We start from the raw sequence: 19202 nt of genomic DNA, 5'->3' as shown, positions 1-19202 counted from the left end.
TGGTGGTTTTATTAAAGCCCAGGGACAGGACCCGTGGACAGAAAGAACTGCTGCACCGGGGTTGTGAGGGGTGGCTGATTATATACTATGGGGTTGGGGGAGGTAAGGAAAAGAGAGGTTTTCTAAAGAACTTTCATATGCTAAAGAGGACCTACAAGATACTGGAGGCCTTGCCATAGTTAAGGTTGTTTTTCCCTCTAGTCAGGTATTAACATTGAGACAGTTGGGAGCTTCCTGGAGGAACGTCACATGTATTCCATTCAGGAGTGGGGGAGCAGGGCGGTTGCAGGGTGTCAGCTTGTGCTTTGTCCTCAGCTAGCCTTCTGCTCCCTCATCCGTAGGACTTCCACACAAATGTCCCATGACAATGATGAGCAGCCCTAACAGAACATGATTCAGTAGAATTTTTCAGGTATTTTTGGTCCAAAGCTCCTCTGGTTATTCATGATTCAGATGGGAAGTTTCTCCTCTTTGGGGCCTCATGGGCCTCTCTGTTCCGTAGATTCTGTTGCTTTAATAACTTCTTTTGGCTTCTCCTCTTTACTTTCCTTTTTCTGCTGCTTCTCTGCTTTCTGCTCTTTTGCCACGAGTTGATAATTGATGCCCATGCCAATAAAGAGATAGATGCCTGCTATAATGAGGATCACACCACATGCCCAGTAGGTGTATTTGTAGTCTCCATAGATGTCATTCAGATGACCTAAAGATATCCAAAACAAAGTTATGTGGACAAAAGTAACCAAGTATACCTTCCCCAAAGAGAGCTGAAGGATCCACTCAGAAAGAAGATGTCAACCAATCCTCAAAGAGCCCATAAATGACAGATTCATCTAAAAAGGAACTGTTAACAATGATCTCATCTTTTATGATGTCACATTTGATTTTAGATGGCCTTGCATATCCCATTACTTTTGCACCTTGAAAGTAATGAAGTCTTGGCCAATTGGAATGGGGAAAGACCCAGAGATCACCTAGAATCAAGTCTCTCCCTTCACAATGGAAAAATTTGTTGCTCAAAAGAGGTGTAGGAGTCTTGCCCCAGGCCCCAGAGCTAATTGCAGTCCCCTGCCAGTGCTCTTTTGCTGACATCAGCATTCCCAAAAAGCGGCCCCCTTGTCGAAGCTACAGAATTAACTAACAGCAACACCTTTCCACCATCTTAAGTGCTTAGCCCTCACGACAGGCAGCATCTGTCATCACGCTCACTGTCTACAAAGTCAGACTTAAGAAAAGGCACATCCTAGGCTCCTCCAGTGAAGAGTCACCACGTGCATTAGCATATTAAAGGTTCTGCAAGGTCCTCTAGTAGAGCAATCTGTCAAACTTGGTGTTCCCCAAATGTTTTTGGCCATGAAATCCTCACGATAGTAGAATTTATTAGCACTTCACAAATTGGCATGTTAAGGAATAAACTCTGGAAAACCCTACTCTATACCTCAGAGAAGGACTGAATATAACCAATTCAAACAGGATTCCATGTGCTTTTCTAACTCAGGGCACTGGCCATCCAGCCAAACTCACTGAGCCTACGCTTGCACCAGGCACTGGGCTGCTGGCCGTGAGGATAAGGGAGAGCAGAGGAGAAAACCTCCACAGTTCAGTGGACAAGAGAAATGTTAATCAAATAATTACACAAACCGTGACAAGGAGGGTTTGCAAGCAGAAAATCGGGGGTTGGCAGCAGCAAGCAGGGTCAGGAAGGCTTCTCTCAAAGTGTAAATGAAGCAGAGACCTAGAGGGGGATGGGAGTTATCCAGGAGGAAGGGATGGCAGAAGGCTGTGGCCAGGGAACAGCAAGTGCAAAGGTAGGTGGGAGGAAGCGGGGTGTGAGAGGGAAGGAGGAAGGGCGGGGCTGCTGGAGCAGAGAGAACAAAAGGTGAGTGACAGGAAATGAGGCTGGAGACATTGGTGGCCAAGCTGGGGGGCGCCTCATGGCCACATTAGGGAATCTGATCTCCACCCTGACAACAATGGGAAGCAACTGGAAAGATCTAATCAGCTGGGCTATCAGGTTTGCATTTGCACAGATAAATTTTGCCGGCAGAGTAGAAAAGATTGAAGGCCGGATAGAATGGATATGGTAGACCAGCCAGGAGGCTCGTGGATGGAGCAGCCCAGATGGGAGACAGGAGCTGTGGACAGGGTGGTGGTGTGATGGAAAAGTGGGTCCATTAGAAAGAGATTTAGGAGCTTAGTTATAGGACTTGGACTCTCATTGGATGTAGGGAGGAATGAGGGTGGGGAGTTCAGAAAAGTCAGTAGTGGCTCTTCTTTTATGAATCCTTCCTTATTTATAATGCATAATCTCAAAAGAATGAGTCATATCCAGAGGAAGTCTAAATGATTATTGCATTTTGCATTAATAATAATTTTAAATTGTAAACAATTTGGTATTTTTAGAGAATCATCCATCAAGTTTTATGGTCATTTACTAGTTGTGTGATCTTGGGCAAGTTATTTCACTTTTAGAAGCCTCTGTTTCTTCACTGATAAAGTAGGGACATTATTAGTCTTACCTCATAGACTTGAGAGATAGGATGGGGTATATGAAATGATTAAGACAGTCCCTGGTACACTGTGAACCCTCACCTGGTCAATATTGTTATTATTTTAAATGTTACTACTAAGATAAATTCCACAATTAAAATGAAATTACCAAAGTACTTTAAAGGTGGAGTATAGATTATATATTTTTCTATAATAAACATGTTAATTTTATGATCAGAAAAGGTTATTTTAACAAATATTTAAATTTGCAATTGTTTTTGACTCCCCTTTCAGCTTGATGTTTGAATGTAATTCAATTCTGTAAGAATCTGAGCAATTATGCTGTGCCCAGCACTGTGCCAACACTGAGGCTACAGAAATGAGAAATACTTTCTGCCACCAAGCAGCTTACTAATCTTGGCTTTCTATCACCTTTTCCATCTTCTATGCCTGTTTCATGTTAACAGAACCAAAGAGGTAGTAAGGCATACTATACCTAAAAGTGGTGGCCCCAGGAGGACAGGACAGCATTCCACAATGGTCACCAATCCCACGGCGCTGGAGAACCTCTGGGGTCCAATAAGGTCCATCAGTGTTTCAAACAACACTGAGCTAAACCACCCAAATGCAAATCCAAGGAAGCCCACATAGACACAGAACCCAGTATAGCTGGAGGATAAAGGTGCTAGCAGATGACACACTCCGTTTGCAACAATAGAAGCCGCAAAAAAATACTGAACTCGAGGTCTTATCCACTTGGTGTTGGCTACAAGTCCCATAGAAGGTCTGGCTACCATGTCAACAAAAGCCAGAATGGAAAGAAGGAAGGCAGACTTCTCACTAGAGTAATGTTGACACTTGGCATAACTATTAAGAAAGACTAAAGGAGTAGCCATCCCAAAAGCCATTATCACATTCCCAGAGAGGTACAGTAAAAAGCCTCTGTGGGTAAACAGGGATAAATCCATAACTGTGTTAATTGTTTGAAAAACTGATCGTTTCTCTTCTTTGGCGTTTCCGCCATTAAAGTCTGTATTTGCATCACCTGCCTCCTTTTCTACATTAGATTTTCCAGCTTCCTGAAGGGATTCTTTAGACCTATCTTTCCCTGCACTTGTTGGTGGGGGCCCTATTGGTCGCATCAGGGCTCCAGCTACACAGCAGTTTAGTAGGAGGCCCCCAAGAATTAGGAAGCTCCCTCTCCAGCCAAAGATACCAAAGAGAGCCTGACTGAGGGGGGCCAGAGTGGAGAGGAACACAGGGCTGCCTGCCATGGCCAGTCCATTCGCCAACGGTCGCCTCTTGTAGAAATACTTGCCAATCATGGTCAGAGCGGGATTCAAGTTGAAGGCAAGCCCAAGACCTGGGGAGGAGGGGGGAAGAATTACATACGTAATAAATGTCAGAAACATATTTGTTATTAATCAGCTAGACAAACTGAATGGCAAGAGGTCAAAATCATCATTATAACTAGTAGATCATTAAGTGGGCTATTATCAAATACAGACATAAAGTCTCTTTATGCAACAAATAATAGACTTAAAATATAACATTAAAATAATTCTTTTTGCTTTAGCAAAAATAAGAATAATAAATGTAGGCTCCTTTGTTTAATTTCATAATTTTAGGTTTCCTGAAGAATAGGGAATTGAAAACAAAAAGGAGAGAGGATAAATCTTGTAAAATCAGAGAGCAAGACAGAAGAGGAGGGGCAGACGGGCAGGAAAAGAAGAAAGGGATGGGGAGAGAGAAAATATTTTAGGACAGTAAACACAATATTGTGAAGATGCTAACATTACCTTAGTAAATCCATTAATTTAATGTAATTTCTTTTTTTTTAAAGATTTTATTTATTTATTTGAGACAGAATGAGAGAGAGAGAGAGCTCATGAGAGGGGGGAGGGTCAGAGGGAGAAGCAGGCTCTTCGCCGAGCAGGGAGCCCGATACGGGACTCGATCCAGGGACTCCAGGATCATGACCTGAGCCGAAGGCAGCTGCTTAACCAACTGAGCCACCCAGGTGCCCCTAATTTAATGTAATTTCAATGAAAATGTCAATGCATTCAATTTTTCAGACGAAGTACAATGACTGTAAAATATACCCAGAGACGCGATGCCTGGGTGGCTCAGTCAGTTAAGCATCCGACTCTTGATTTTGGCTCAAGTCATGATCTCAGGGTCGTTAGATTGAGCCCCATGTCTAGCTCCGCACTCAGTCAGGAGTCTGCTTGGGATTCTCTCCCTCTTCCTTTTCCCCTCCCCCCGCTCTCTCACACTCTCGTTAAAATAAATAAATGAATCTTAAAAAAAAAAAATACCCCTCAGAGAACAAATACATTAGAAATATTCAAAAAGTATAAATAATTGGTGGGACCAACACTAACAGATATAGAAATATTTTCTACAGCTACAGTAATGAGAACAGTGTGCACTTAGTCAAAAATGGAAAAACTGATAATTGGGGAAAAGTCCAGAAATAGGACCAAAAGATACATTTATATTAATAGGGAAAGAGTAGATTTTTCAATCGATGGAGCTGAAACAAGTATCCCAATAACCTCCTAAATGGTCTCCCATTCTTGCTCCCTTGGTAGGTAAGCCCTTACTTACCTTCCTATCCGCATCTCAGTGTATTCTCATACGTGCTCAGCACAGTTATTCCTCTAGATTTTCACAAGCCTGGCTCCTACTTATCATTCAGATCTCAACTCAAGGTCACCAACTCTAAGAGGACTTCCCTTTAGGGACTATTCAATCTTTCTCCATCAAAATTCTGTTTCAAGTTTTTGCAAAGCACTTACCACAAGCTGATATTTTTCTTATTTACTCATTTATTTGTTGGTCTGTTTATTGTCTGCTTCCCTCCACTACAGAGCAGGAATCTTATCTATCATGTTGACTCAATCCCCACAGAGCTTGGAACAGTCCCTGACATACAGTAGGGACAAATATTTATTGAATGAGTTACTAACAAACAGGCTGAATAACTAAGTGGGAACAAATAAAGTTCTGTTCCTTCCTGTTATTCAAATACTCTAGATGAATTACAATATTTAAATGTTTAAAATTTTAATTAATGTAGTAAAAGTACAGATCCAAAAAGAAAATACCTGTTATTAGCATTATCTCAGATCCTGCAGGTAGGACTGTACATTATTAGAACCTTCCTTTTTTTCTTTTTTAAAGATTTTATTGGGGCGCCTGGGTGGCTCAGTCATTAAGCGTCTGCCTTCGGCTCAGGTCATGATCCCAGGGTCCTGGGATCGAGTCCCACATCGGGCTCCCTCCTCGACGGGAGGCCTGCTTCTCCCTCTCTCACTCCCACTGCTTGTGTTCCTGCTCTCGCTATCTCTGTCTCTGTCAAATAAATAAATAAAATCTTAAAAAAAAAAAGATTTTATTTATTTATTTGAGAGAGAGAGTGAGAGAGAGAAAGAGCACAAGAGGGGGGAGCGGGAGAGGGAGAAGCAGACTCCCTGCTGAGCAGGGAGCCCGATGCGGGACTCGATCCCGGGACTCCAGGATCATGACCTGAGCCGAAGGCAGTCTCTTAACCAACTGAGCCACCCAGGCGTCCCTATTAGAACCTTTCTAAAAGGATATTTGGCCAATCATATCAAAAACTTCCCCCGGTAATTTCACTTCTAAAATTTGTCCTAAGGAAATTACCATGTTCACAAAGAAATACAGAGAAGCACTATCATACAAATAGTGTTTATTAATAGTGAAAAATATAAACAACCGAAAGGTCTTTCAATTAGAAAATGGTGAAATAAACTATGGCACATCCATCCAATGGAAAAATAGTAGCTGCTAGAGTATGTTTATTGAGATGGGGAACTATATACATAATGTATTAGTAAGTAAAAAAAAAAAAACTGGTTGCAAAAATTATACTAAAAAAGCATATGTGTATGCATAAAAAATGTATGAGCATCAAAATATTAATGGTTTCCTCTGAATTGTAGGGCAATGGATGATCTATATTCTTTATCCTCAGCAGTTTCATTTCCCAAATTTAGCTATGAGAAAGGGGGAAAGAGGTTTTCTCATGTGTGTCCTTAATCCCTTGAAAATGTATATGGCTTCTCTACCAAAAAATTCTTGCTTGTTTCTGACATTCTCTCTTACTCTAATTTGAAACAATTTCTTCTTGGGTAGAAGGATAATGAGTGGGAATAGCTGATGACCACCATTTCAACAACTTGCCACACACTCTTTACTTATGGCCACTATGTTTCTTAAGACAAAAAAATAATTTTTTTTAAAAAAGAAGAAAGAAAAAAACCCTCTCTTTCAATAAAAAAATAACCACCCCAAAGTGCCAGAACTTTCTTTAAAGACCTGTTTCTCTGGGGGTGTCTGGATGGCTCAGTTGGCTAAGCGTCTGCCTTCGGCTCAGGTCATGATCCTGGGGTCCTGGTATTGAGCCCTGTGTCAGGGCTCCCTGCTCAGCAGGGAGTCTGCTTCTCCCTCTGCCCCCAACCCCCACCATGCTCTCTCTCTCTCTCAAATAAATAAAATCTTAAAAAAAAAGAGAGAGACAGGGGCACCTGGGTGGCTCAGTTGGTTAAGCGACTGCCTTCGGCTCGGGTCATGATCCTGGAGTCCTGGGATCGAGTCCCACATCAGGCTCCCTGCTCAGCAGGGAGTCTGCTTCTCCCTCTGACCCTCCTCTCTCTCACACTGTCTCTCATTCTCTCTCTCGCAAATAAATAAAAATCTTAAAAAAAGAAAAAGAAATCTTAAAAAAAAAAAGACATGTTTCTCTGGTACTATGAAATTAACATACGTATAGCTCTTAAAAATGGTGATCCAATAATTTTTCTAACAAAGAATTTTCATTTTTCAAAAGAGTTGGCAGATGAATGCTATAGAGTCCACATAAAAATTAATGCTTGAAAATACATCAGTAGCAACTCACCTCCAATGAATCCAATATACAAGTAAAGTTCCTGTACAGTGTTGGAGAAAGAAGCCGCAATCAAGCCACAGCCTGACAAGCAGCCACCAACAATCATGATTGGACGACTGCCATATTTATTCACCAGGATACTGCTGACAGGACCTAGGAGAGAACCAGAAATTTAGTAACGGAGAGAAGCCCACCCCTCACATCCACACCTGCACAAAGCATTACTGACACAAAAGGATGCCGAGACATAAATACCCCACCCCACAAATAAACAGATAAATCAGAAGACAGTGGTAAGAAATATTGCTTTCTATTTTATTTCAGAGTCACAGGTTTGTGTAATGGGAAAAATATAGCATCGATTGTATAATGTACCATGTACATCTTCTATATACCTAGAACATACTGGATGGATTTTAACTGAAGTATGGAAGACTTTAGCCTATCTCCTTCAAGGAAGATTAGGCTGCAAATACCCTGATTGTAAGTGTTTATAGGATTTTTCATGTACATGTATCCTATGTATCTAGGATATTATCAATATGTATGTAGCAAGTTTGCTCTGTTTTTAATTTTTTAGATGATCATCTGGAGCAAATGCACATGAACATGATGCAATGTATGAGCAAGTTTGATCAAACTTCTGACGTTAGAGCATATTTTCAAATTAGCTGAAATGTACTTTGTTTCTCATAGAAAACAATGACAAAACCAAAACAGAACTACAAAACAAGAATGCCTACCATCACCACTTTTCTTCAACATTATACAGGAGGTCCGAGGCAGTGCAGTAAGACAGGGGGGCAAGAAAGGTGTAAGGAAAGGAAGAAACCAAACTATCAGTATTTGCAAAAGATAAGTTTGTCTATCTTAAAATTTTGAAAAAAAAAATCTACCAATAAACTATTGGAAGTAATAGAGGTTAGCAGGGATATATAATTAAAACACAAACATCAGGGGTGCCTGGGTGGCTCAGCCGTTAAGCGTCTGCCTTCGGCTCAGGTCATGATCCCGGGGTCCTGGGATCGAGCCACGCACTGGGCTCCCCACTCCACAGGAAGCCTGCTTCTCCCTCTTCCACTCCCCCTGCTTGTGTTCCCTCTCTCTCTGTCTCTCTGTCTGTCAAATAAAGAAAATATTTTTAAAAAAAGAAAAAAACCCCACAAACATCAATTGACTTTCCATACACCAGCAACCAACACAAAACCATTTTTAAAGAAAGTTATCCTTTATAATGATATTTGTTTTTGCAATACAACTGACCTAACAGCACATGGTTGTATGTAGCCTTTATTGTTAAAGGGAATGAAAAATATGACTCCAACTACCTAGCTTCAAAAACTAACATTTTAAATATCTTACACATAAAGGCATCAAGAACAAAAACTATTTAAAATGGAGCCTTTGTCTGCCTATTGAAAATTAAAAGGGTAGGCCTTCTGGGTACTTACCTCCCCCATACATGACAGCAAACATAATAGAAGAGATCCAGGACACTTCACTGGTGCTGGCATTAAACATTTCTTCAATTTCTTTGTAAAATACAGAAATAGATTTGCCAAACGCACAAGAGAAGCCAATGGATATAAAAGCTCCAACAACCACTGCCCACCCCCAGCCGCCATCTGGGGGGGTGGGTCTAACTGGAACTTCATTTGATGGTGACATTGTTCGTAACGATGAATTCCAAAATGCAGTTCAAATCCAAATATCTAAAGGATGTGAAATTAAAATAGTACATAACAAGTAGGTCAATATAAAGCACTTCCATAAAATACCTTGCATTTATGTTATAAATAACTGAAATGCTTTTCAATGTTACTTATACTCTGTGAACACAGTAGAAAAAGTCCAAGAGTCATAATATTGCCCCAAATTTGTATAGGCTTAAAGTTGAAAACTCACCACTACTTGAACCATACACCAAAATCCTTTTCAATCCTTTCCAATAAATATACTGCTTCTTCAAATTTATAAACATACCTGTTCTAATAATAGAGATCAGTAATTTCCCACATTATCAAGGATAACTAAGTAATTCATTTGACTTATCTGTATGCAAAACTCACACTGCACACACTTTTATAAAAGCTTCACAATCTAGTACTTCCTTTATAATTTCTCTCCTTTCCCAAAATATATTCTCCAATACTCACCTGATTTTTCTGTTCTCTAGAATTTATAGGCTAACTTGGAAAATGTCGGGAAGGACATAGTAATATCCCGTAACTCACTAGAGATATAGCAATTTTCAAAAGAAAAGTTCTTCCCACTTTGGGGCTAGTATGAATAATGCTATGAAATTTTGTGTGCAGGTTTTTGTGTGGACAAGTTTTCGATTCTTTTGGGTATATACTTAGTAGAAATGCTAGGTCATATGGTAATTCCGTCTAACATTTTGAGAAACTGCCAAACTCTTGCAAAGTGGCTGCACCGTTTTACAATTCCACCAGCAATGTATGAAGGCTCCAATTTCTCCATATCATCACCAACATTTGTTATGTCTCTTTATGATTTCTAACCATCCTAATATGTATGAAGTGGTAACTCATTGGAGAAGTGTCTTCTTTGGAGAAATGCCTATTCAAATTCCTCATCTATTTTTTAATTAGATTTTTTTTTTTTAACCATTGGGTGGTAAGAGTTCTTTCTATACAGGCATACCTCAGAGATATTACAGGTTCAGTTCCAGACCACTGAAATAAAACAAATACTGCAGTAAAGCAAGTTAAATGAATCTTGGTTTCATGGTGCAGGTAACAGTTATGTTTACACTATAGTGTAGTCTATTTAGTGTGCAATACCATTATGTCTAAAAAGACAATGTGTATGCCTTAACTTAAAAATACTTCAGTGTTAGAAAATTGCTAACCATCACCTGAGTTTTCAGGGAGTTGTAATCTTTTCGCTGGTGGAGGGTCTTGCCCGGATGTTGATGGCTGCTGACCGAGCAGGGTGGTGGTTGTTGAAGGCTGGGGTGGCTGTGGAAACTTCTTCATATAAGACAACAGTGAAGTTTGCCACATTGGTTGACTCTTCCTTTCATGAACAATTTGCAGCCCGTGATACTGTTCAATAGCATTTTACCTGCAATGGGAATTCTTTCAGAACTAGAGCAATCCTCTCAAACCCTGCTGCAGCTGTATCAATGAAGTTTATGGAATATTCTAAGTCCTCTGTTGTCATTTCAACAATCTTCACGGCATCTTCACCAGGAGTAGATTCCATCTCAAGAAACCACTTTCTTTGCTCATGCATCAGAAGCAGCTCCTCACCCATTAAAGTTTTACTGTGAGATTGAAGCAATTCAGTCCCATCTTCAGGCTCCACTTCTAATTCTAGTTCAACTTGCTGTTTCCACCACATCTGTAGCTACTTCCTCCATTGAAGTCTTTTTTTTTTTTTTAAGATTTTATTCATTTATTTGACACAGAGAAAGAGAGTGAGAGAGAGAGCACAAGAAGGGGGAGTGGCAGGCAGGCAGAGGAAGAGGGAGAAGCAGGCTCTCCACTGAGCAAGGAGCCCGATGTGGGGCTCGATCCCAGGACCCTGGGATCATGACCTGAGCAGAAGGCAGCTGCTTAACTGACTGAGCGCCCCTCCACTGAAGTCTTAAACCCCTCAAAGTCATCCATGAGGGCTGGATTTAACTTTCTCCAAACTCCTATTAATGTTAATCACAAATGTTCTTAATGGCATCTAGAATAGTGAATCCTGGGGCACCTGCGTGGCTCAGTCAGTTAAACGTCTGCCTTCGGCTCAGGTCATGATCCGGGGTCCTAGGATCCAGCCTTGCATTGGGCTCTGTGCTCAGCTGGGAGTCTGCTTGAGATTCTCTCCCTCTCTCTGTGCCCCTCCCCCTCCTCATGTGTGCATGCTCTCTCTCCCCCACCAAATAAATAAATCTTAAAAAAAATAGATTAGTGAATCCTTTCCAGAAGTTTTTAAATTTACTTTACCTAGATCCATCAGAGGAATCACTATTTATGGCAGCTATCGCCTTATGAAATGTATGTCTTTTTTTTTTTAAGATTTTATTTATTTATTTAATTGACAGAGAGAGAGACAGCGAGAGAGGGAACACAAGCAGGGGGAGTGGGAGAGGGAGAAGCAGGCTTCCCACGGAGCAGGGAGCCCGATGCGGGGCTCGATCCAGGGACTCTGGGATCATGACCTGAGCCGAAGGCAGTCGCTTAACCAACTGAGCCACCCAGGCGCCCCTTGTTGGTATCTTTTTTTTTTTTTTAAAGATTTTATTTATTTATTTGATAGAGAGAGAGACAGCGAGAGAGGGAACACAAGCAGGGGGAGTGGAGAGGGAGAAGCAGGCCTCCCGCTGAGCAGGGAGCCTGATGCGGGGCTCGATCCCAGGACTCTGGGATCATGACCCGAGCTGAAGGCAGATGCTTAACGACTGAGCCACCCAGGCGCCCCCCCTTGTTGGTATCTTTTAAAGCACAAACATTTTGATGACGTCTGATATATTTTCTCTTTTGTTGCTTGTGCTTTTGGTGTTGTATCTAAGAGACCATTGCCTAATCCAAGGTCACAGAGATTTATTCCTAAATCTCTTAGTTTTCTTCTAAGAGGTTTATAGTTGTAGTTCTTACATTTAGGTCTGATCCATTTTGAGTTAATATCTGTCGTGTAGGGGTAGGGGTTTTATTGAGGTAGGGGTCTGAATTCATTCTCTTGCATAAGGATATCCAGTTACCCCAGCACAATCTGTTGAAAAGACTATTATTTCCCCATTGGATGGTCTTGGCACTCTTGCTGAAAATCGGTTGACCATTGATGTATGGGTTTATTTCTGGACTCTCCATTCTATGCCATTGATCTATATATCTAGCCTTCTGGCAGTACCACAGAGTCTTAATTACTGTAGCTCTAGAATAAGTTTTGAAATGAAGAAGCATGAGTCCTCCTCCACTTTTCTTCTTTCCCAAAGTAGTTTTAATGATTCTGAGTCCTTGCATTTCTATAAAATTTTAGGATCTGTTGTCAATTTCTGCAAAAAAAGTAGCTGATTTTGAGAAGGACTATGTTGAATCTGTAGATAGATTTGGGGAGTAATGCCATCTTAACAATATTAAGTCTTCTGGTGCAGAACACAGGAAACTTTTCCATTTATTTAGGACTACTTTCAGCAATGTTTTGTAGATTTCACTGTACATGTCTTGAACCTCCTTGTTTAAATTTATTCCTGAATATTTTATTATTTTTGATGGTATTATAAATTGAATTTTCTTAATTTTACTTTTGGATTTTTCATAGGCAGTGTATTGTAATATAATTGGTTTTTGTATATTGAGCTTGCATCTTGCAAACTTGTTTAACTCATTTATTACTTCTAATACTTATGTTTATAAGATCATGCCATCTGTGGGGCCCCTGTGTGGCTCAGTTGGTTAAGTGTCTGCCTTCAGCTCAGGTTATGATCCCAGGGTCCTGGGATCCAGCCCCGAGTTGGGCTCCCTGCTCAGTGGGGAGTCTGCTTCTCCCTCTGCCTCTCCCCACTGCCACCCACCCCCAGCTTGTATACTCTCTCTTACTCACTCACTCTCTCTCTCAAATAAATAAAATCTTTTCTTTTTTTTAAAAAAAGATCATAGCATCTGTGATAGCTTTACATCTTCCTTTACAATCTGAATGCTTTTTTTTCATTGCCTAATTGGCTCGGAAAAAACCTCCAGTTCAACGTTAAATAGAAGTGGCAAGAATGGACATCCTTGTCTTATTTCTGACCTTAGAGGGAAAGATTTTTGTCGTTCACCATTAAGTATGATGTTAGCTACAGTTTTTTGTTGATGCCCTTTATTAAGCTTGGGGAGTTTCATTCTATTTCTAATTGTTGAGTGTTTTTTATCATGAAAGGGTGTTGGATTATATCAAATGCACTGTTATAAGTCTATTAAGATCACCATGTGGTTTTTGGTCTTTATTCCATTAATGGGGTTTGGCATATTGACTGATTTTCGTATGTTGAACAATATATGAGTTCCTACATTCCTGAGATAAAATCTCAGCTTGTCATGGTACATAACCCATTTTACGTGTTGCTGGATTCAGTTTGCTCATTTTGTAGAGAATTTTTACACCTATATTAGTAAAGGATAGTGGTTTGTGGTTTTCTTTTCTTGTGGTATCCTTGGTTTTGGTATCAGGGTAATACGAGCTTCAAAGAACAAGTTGGGAAGTGTTCCCTCTACTATTTTCTGAAAGGGCTTATAAAGGATTAGTATTAGTTCTTCTTTAAATGTTTCATAAAATTTACTAGTGAGGCCATCTGGGCTTTGAGTTTTCTTTGTGGGGTTTTTTTCTATGACTACTTCAATCTCTTTAATTATAGAAGATATGTTCAGATTTCTAGAAATTTGTTAATTTCATTTAGGTTTTCTAATTTGTTAGCATGTTCATAGTATTTCCTTCCAATTCTTTTTATTTCTGTAAGATCAGTAAAGATATACAAAGAGTTTAGTCAACTGGGAACAGTCCCCACAAGACTGCCCTCACTTTTAACTTAGTGGGGAAAAGGTGGAAGTGTTTCTAAAAACACTCTCAGGTTTGATAATTTAATGGAAGGGCTCAACAGGAACCACTAAAAGTTATTATATTCATGACTTATTATAGGGAAAGGACACAGGATAAAATTAGCCATAAGAAGAGATGTACAGGGCAGAGTCTGGGAGAGATCCAAATGCAGAGCTTCTGATCATCTCTTCCCATGGTCATGGATAGCATTAACTCTTCCTAGACACAATGTGTGACAATAGAGTATTATCAACCAAGGAAGCTCACCCAAATCTTTAGTGTCCAGACTTTTCAATGGGGCTTGGTCATATATTACTCCTAGGGCTGAACTTTAGTCTCCAACTCTTCCCATAGGGTGGGCTAATTCCTTTAATCTGTAGTTCCTTTGAAGGTTGGAAATGATGCAATATGGCCAAAGGCCCCAGGCAAATAATGAAACCCCTATTAGGCAGGACTTTTCAGAGGCCTAGAGATCAAATCGCAGTTGTCAAGGGCAAAGGCCAGATCTCTACAGGTGAGGTTAATTCTTCATTACACATAATGTACCCTCTTTCATTTCTGGTTTTAGTAATTTGAGTCTTTTCTTTCTTTTTTTCCTTGGTAGTTTAGCTAAAAGTTTGTCAATTTTTTTCATCTTTTAAAGAACCATCTTTTGGTTTCATTGATTTTCTCTGTTGTTTTGTACTTTCTAGTTCATTTATTTATTTTCTAATCTTTATTATTTTCTTTATTCTGTTTGCTTTGCATTTAGTTTATTTTTTTCAAGTTCTTAAGGTAAAAGTTTAAGTTGTTAATTTGAGGATTTTTTCTTTTTTTAATTTATTTTATTATTTTTTAAGATTTTATTTATTTATTTGACAGAGAGAGAGAACAAGAGCAGGAACACAAGCAGGGGGAGTGGGAGAAGGAGAAGGAGGCTTCCTGCTGAGCAGGGAGCCGGATGTGGGACTCCATCCCAGGACCCTGGGATCATGACCTGAGCCGAAGGCAGACGCTTAACGACTGAGCCACCCAGGCGCCCCCTTTTTTTTTTTAAGATTTTTTATTTATTTATTTGACAGAGAGAGAGACAGCGAGAGAGGGAACACAAGCAGGGGGAGTGGGAGAGGGAGAAGCAGGCTTCCCACCGAGAAGGGAGCCCGATGCAGGGCTTGATCCCAGGACCCTGAGAGCATGACCTGAGCCGAAGGCAGACGCTTAACAACTGAGCCACCCAGGCGCCCCTCTTTTTTTTTTTTTTAGAGAGGAGGGGTGGGGGAGGGGCAGAAGGAAAGGGAGAGAGAGAATCTTTTTTGTCTTTTAAGATTTTATTTATTTGAGAGAGAGAGAGCACAAGCAGGGGGGAAGGGGCAGAGGGAGAGAGAGAAGCAGACTCCCCACTGAGCAGGGAGCCTGACATGGGGCTTGATCCCAGGATCCTGAGATCATGAGCTGAGCCCAAGGCAGACGCTTAACTGCCTGAGCCACCCAGGCACCCAAAGAGAAACTCTTTTTTTTTTTTAAACAATTTCTTTTTAAGATTTTATTTATTTATTTGCTAGAGAGAGAGAGAGTGAGAGTGCAAGCAGGGGGAGGGGCAGAGGCAGAGGAAGAAGCAGACTCCCCGCTGAGCAGGAAGCCTGATGTGCGACTCCATCCCAGGACCCAGGGATCATGACCCGAGCTGAAGGCAGCCGCTTAACCGACTGAGCCACCCAGGCATCCCAAGAGAGAGAATCTTAAGCAGGCTCCACGCCCAGTGCAGAGCCTGACTCGGGGCTTGATCCCACAACCCTGAGATCTTGACCTGAGCCAAAATCAAGAGTTGGACGTTTAACCGACTAAGCCACCCAGGTGCCCTGAGATAGTTTTTCTTTTTAATCATGGACATATTCATCTATAAATTTCCCTCTAAGTACTATTTTAGCTGTATCCCAGAAGTTTTGGCATTTTGTGCTTCTGTTTTCCTTCATCTCAATGTGTTCCATAATTTCCCTTATGATTTCTTCTTTGAACTACTGGATATTTAGGAATGTGTTAATTTCCACATATTTGTTCATTTCCCCAATTTTTTTCTATTGTTGAGTTCTAATTTCATTATGGTCAGAGAACACATTGGAGTCCTTTTAAATTTATTGAGACATATTTGTGGCCTAATACATTGCTCTATCCTGGAAAAGGTTCCATGAATACTTCAGTGTATATTCTGCTGTTGTTGGGTGAAGTGTTCTATGAATGTTTTTGGTTTACTCATAGTGTTGTTCAAGTCTTCTATATCCTTCTTGATTTTCTATGTAGTTGTTCCATTAACACTCTGTTGAATCTCCAACTATTATTATTGAATTGTCTATTTTTCCCTTTAATTCCATCAGTTTTTGCTTCATGTACTTTGGGGTTTTCTTGTTATATTTATATGTATTTATAATTGTTATGTCTTCCTGATGGATTGACACTTTCATCATGTTTAAAATGTCCTTCTTAGTGTCTAGTCACAATTTTTGTCTTAAAGTCTATTTTGCCTGTTATTCTCACAGTCATTCTTGGTTTCCTTTGGTTACTGTTTACATGGCATATCTTTTTTTCTTATTGTTTTTTTAAGTTTTTATTTATTTATTTGAGAGAGAGAGAGTATGAGCAGGGGAAAGGGGCAGAAGGAGAGGATTTGTATGGAACCACAAAAGACCCCAAAATAGGTGGCTGGGTGATAGACATTGGGGAGGGTATGTGCTATGGTGAGCACTGTGAATTATGCAAGACTGTTGAATCACAGATCTGTACCTCTGAAACAAATAATACATTATATGTTAAAAAAAAAAAAAAAGAAGAGGAAGAAGAAGAAGAAGATAGCAGGAGGGGAAGAATGAAGGGGGGAAATCAGAGGGGGGGTTGAACCATGAGAGACTATGGACTCTGAGAGACAAACTGAGGGTTCTAGAGGGGAGGGGGATGGGGAGATGGGTTAGCCTGGTGATGGGTATTAAAGAGGGTATGTTCTGCATGGAGCACTGGGTGTTATACGCAAACAATGAATCATGGAACACTACATCAAAAACTAATGATGTAATGTATGGTGATTAACATAACATAAAAAAAAAAAGACCCCAAAATAGCCACAGCAATCTTGAAAAAGAAGAACAAAGCTGGAGGTGTCACAATCCCAGATTTCAAGGAGAGGAAGCTTGACACAGGGCTCAATCCCAGGACCCTGAGATCATGACCTGAGCCAAAGGCAGACACTTAACTGACTGAGCCACCCAGGCACCCCTCATCTGTTTACTTTAAACCAGTCTATGTCTTTGGATCTAAAGTGCATATCTTGTAACATATAATCAAATCATTTAAAAAAATAAAAAATTCTTCCCATTTACAATTTGCACCAAAAATAATAAAATATCTAGGAATAAACTTAACCAAGGAGGTGAAAGACCTGTACTCTGAAAACTATAAGACAATGATGAAAGAAATTAAAGATGACAGAAACAAATGGAAAGATATTCCATAATCCAGATACTCATGGATTGGGAGAATATTGTTAAAATGTCTATACTACCCAAAGCAATCTACAGATCTAATGCAATCCCTATCAAAATATCAACATTTTTCACAGAACTAGAACAAATAATCCTAAAATTTGCATGGAACCACAAAAGACCTCAAAATAGCCACAGCAATCTTGAAAAAGAAGAACAAAACTGGAGGTATCACAATTCCAGATTTCAAGTTATATTACTATGCTATAGTAATCAAAACAGTATGAAACAGACACAGATCAATGGAACAGAATAGAAAGCCCAGAAAAAAACCATGATTATATGGCCAAGTAATCTACAACAAAGGAGGCAAAAATATACAATGGGGAAAAGACAGTCTCTTCAACAAATGGTGCTGGAAATCTGGACAGCTACATATGAAAGAATGAAACTGGAGCATTTTCTTACACCATACACAAAAAAGAAACTCAAAATGGAGTAAGGACCTAATATGAGACCTGAAGCCATAAAAATCCTAGAAGAGAGCACAGGCAGTAATTTCTATGACATCAGTCATAGCAACATTTTTCTAAATGTCTCCTAAGGCAAGAGAAACAAAAGCAAAAATAAACTATAAGGACTACATCAGAATAAAAATCTTCTGCACAGCAAAGGAAACAATCAACACAACAAAAAGATAATCTACTGAATGGGAGACGATATTTGCAAGTGACATGTCTAATAAAGGGTTAGTATCTAAAATGTATAAAAAACTCACACAACTCAATACCAAAAAAACCAAATAATCCAGTTGAAAAATGGACAGAAGACATGAACAGACATTTCTCCAAAGACATTTGCTGTAATTACTGATAAGATAGGATTTAAGTCTGCTATTTTCCATGTGTTTTCTCTATATCTAATGTCTTTTTTGTTTCTCTATTCCTCCATCACAATCTTCTTTTGTGTCAGATAGATATTTTTAGTGTGCCCCTTTAATTACCTTGTTTACTTCACCATATTTTTGCTATTCTCTTAGTGGTTGTCCTGTGGATTGCAATTAGTATCTTTTTTTTTTTTAAGATTTATTTATTTGTGTGTGCATGTGTGAGAGAGAGAGGGGAGAGAGAGAGAGAGAGAGCACATGCAGAGAGGAGGGGCAGAGGAAGAGGGAGAGAGAGAATCCCAAGCAGATTCCTTGCTGAGCACAGAGCCCCGCACAGGGCTCAATCTCATGACCAATGAGATCATGACCTGAGCAAAATCAAGAGTCGGACGCTTAACCAACTGTGCCATCGAGGCACCCTGCAATTACTATCTTAACCTAAAACAATCTAGTGTGGATTAATACCAACTTAATTGCAATAGTGTACAAAAACTGTGCTCCTATACATCCCCCCTGCTTTTACAGTATTTTTACTACACAAATTACATCTTTATACATTATAAGCCCATAAACAGTTTTATGATTATTGCTTTATATATTGTCTTTCAAATCAGGTAGAAGAAAAAAAGTTACAAATAAAAAATACATTTATTAACAAGTCAGGAAACGACAGATGTTGGCGGGGATGCGGAGAAAGGGGAACCCTCCTACACTGTTGGTGGGAATGCAAGCTGGTGCAGCCACTCTGGAAAACTGTATGGAGGTTCCTCAAAAAGTTGAAAATAGAGCTACCATATGATCCAGCAATTGCACTACTGGGTATTTACCCCAAAGATACAAAAGTAGGGATTCGAAGGGGTACGTGCACCCCGATGTTTATAGCAGCAATGTCCACAATAGCCAAACTGTGGAAAGAGCCAAGATGTTCATCGAC

At 39.9% G+C, this 19202-nt stretch overlaps 1 protein-coding gene across 1 annotated transcript; it reads right to left on the bottom strand.

Annotated features, from left to right (window-relative positions):
- Positions 1-105: 105 nt before the first annotated feature.
- LOC118020378 (monocarboxylate transporter 1-like) lies at positions 106-9070 on the bottom strand. Its single transcript, XM_035020274.1, is given in 4 exon segments — positions 106-700; positions 2984-3850; positions 7412-7555; positions 8854-9070. Coding segments are annotated over 4 exon segments (1479 nt in total). The 3' UTR covers positions 106-449.
- Positions 9071-19202: the final 10132 nt, after the last annotated feature.

Source organism: Mirounga leonina, unplaced genomic scaffold, assembly GCF_011800145.1.
Source record: "Mirounga leonina isolate KUSES-001 unplaced genomic scaffold, KU_Mleo_1.0 Mir_173, whole genome shotgun sequence".
Taxonomy (NCBI): Eukaryota; Metazoa; Chordata; class Mammalia; order Carnivora; family Phocidae; genus Mirounga; species Mirounga leonina.
The sequence above is the reverse complement of the archived record's forward strand: the minus strand, read 5'-3'. Positions and strand labels throughout refer to the sequence as shown.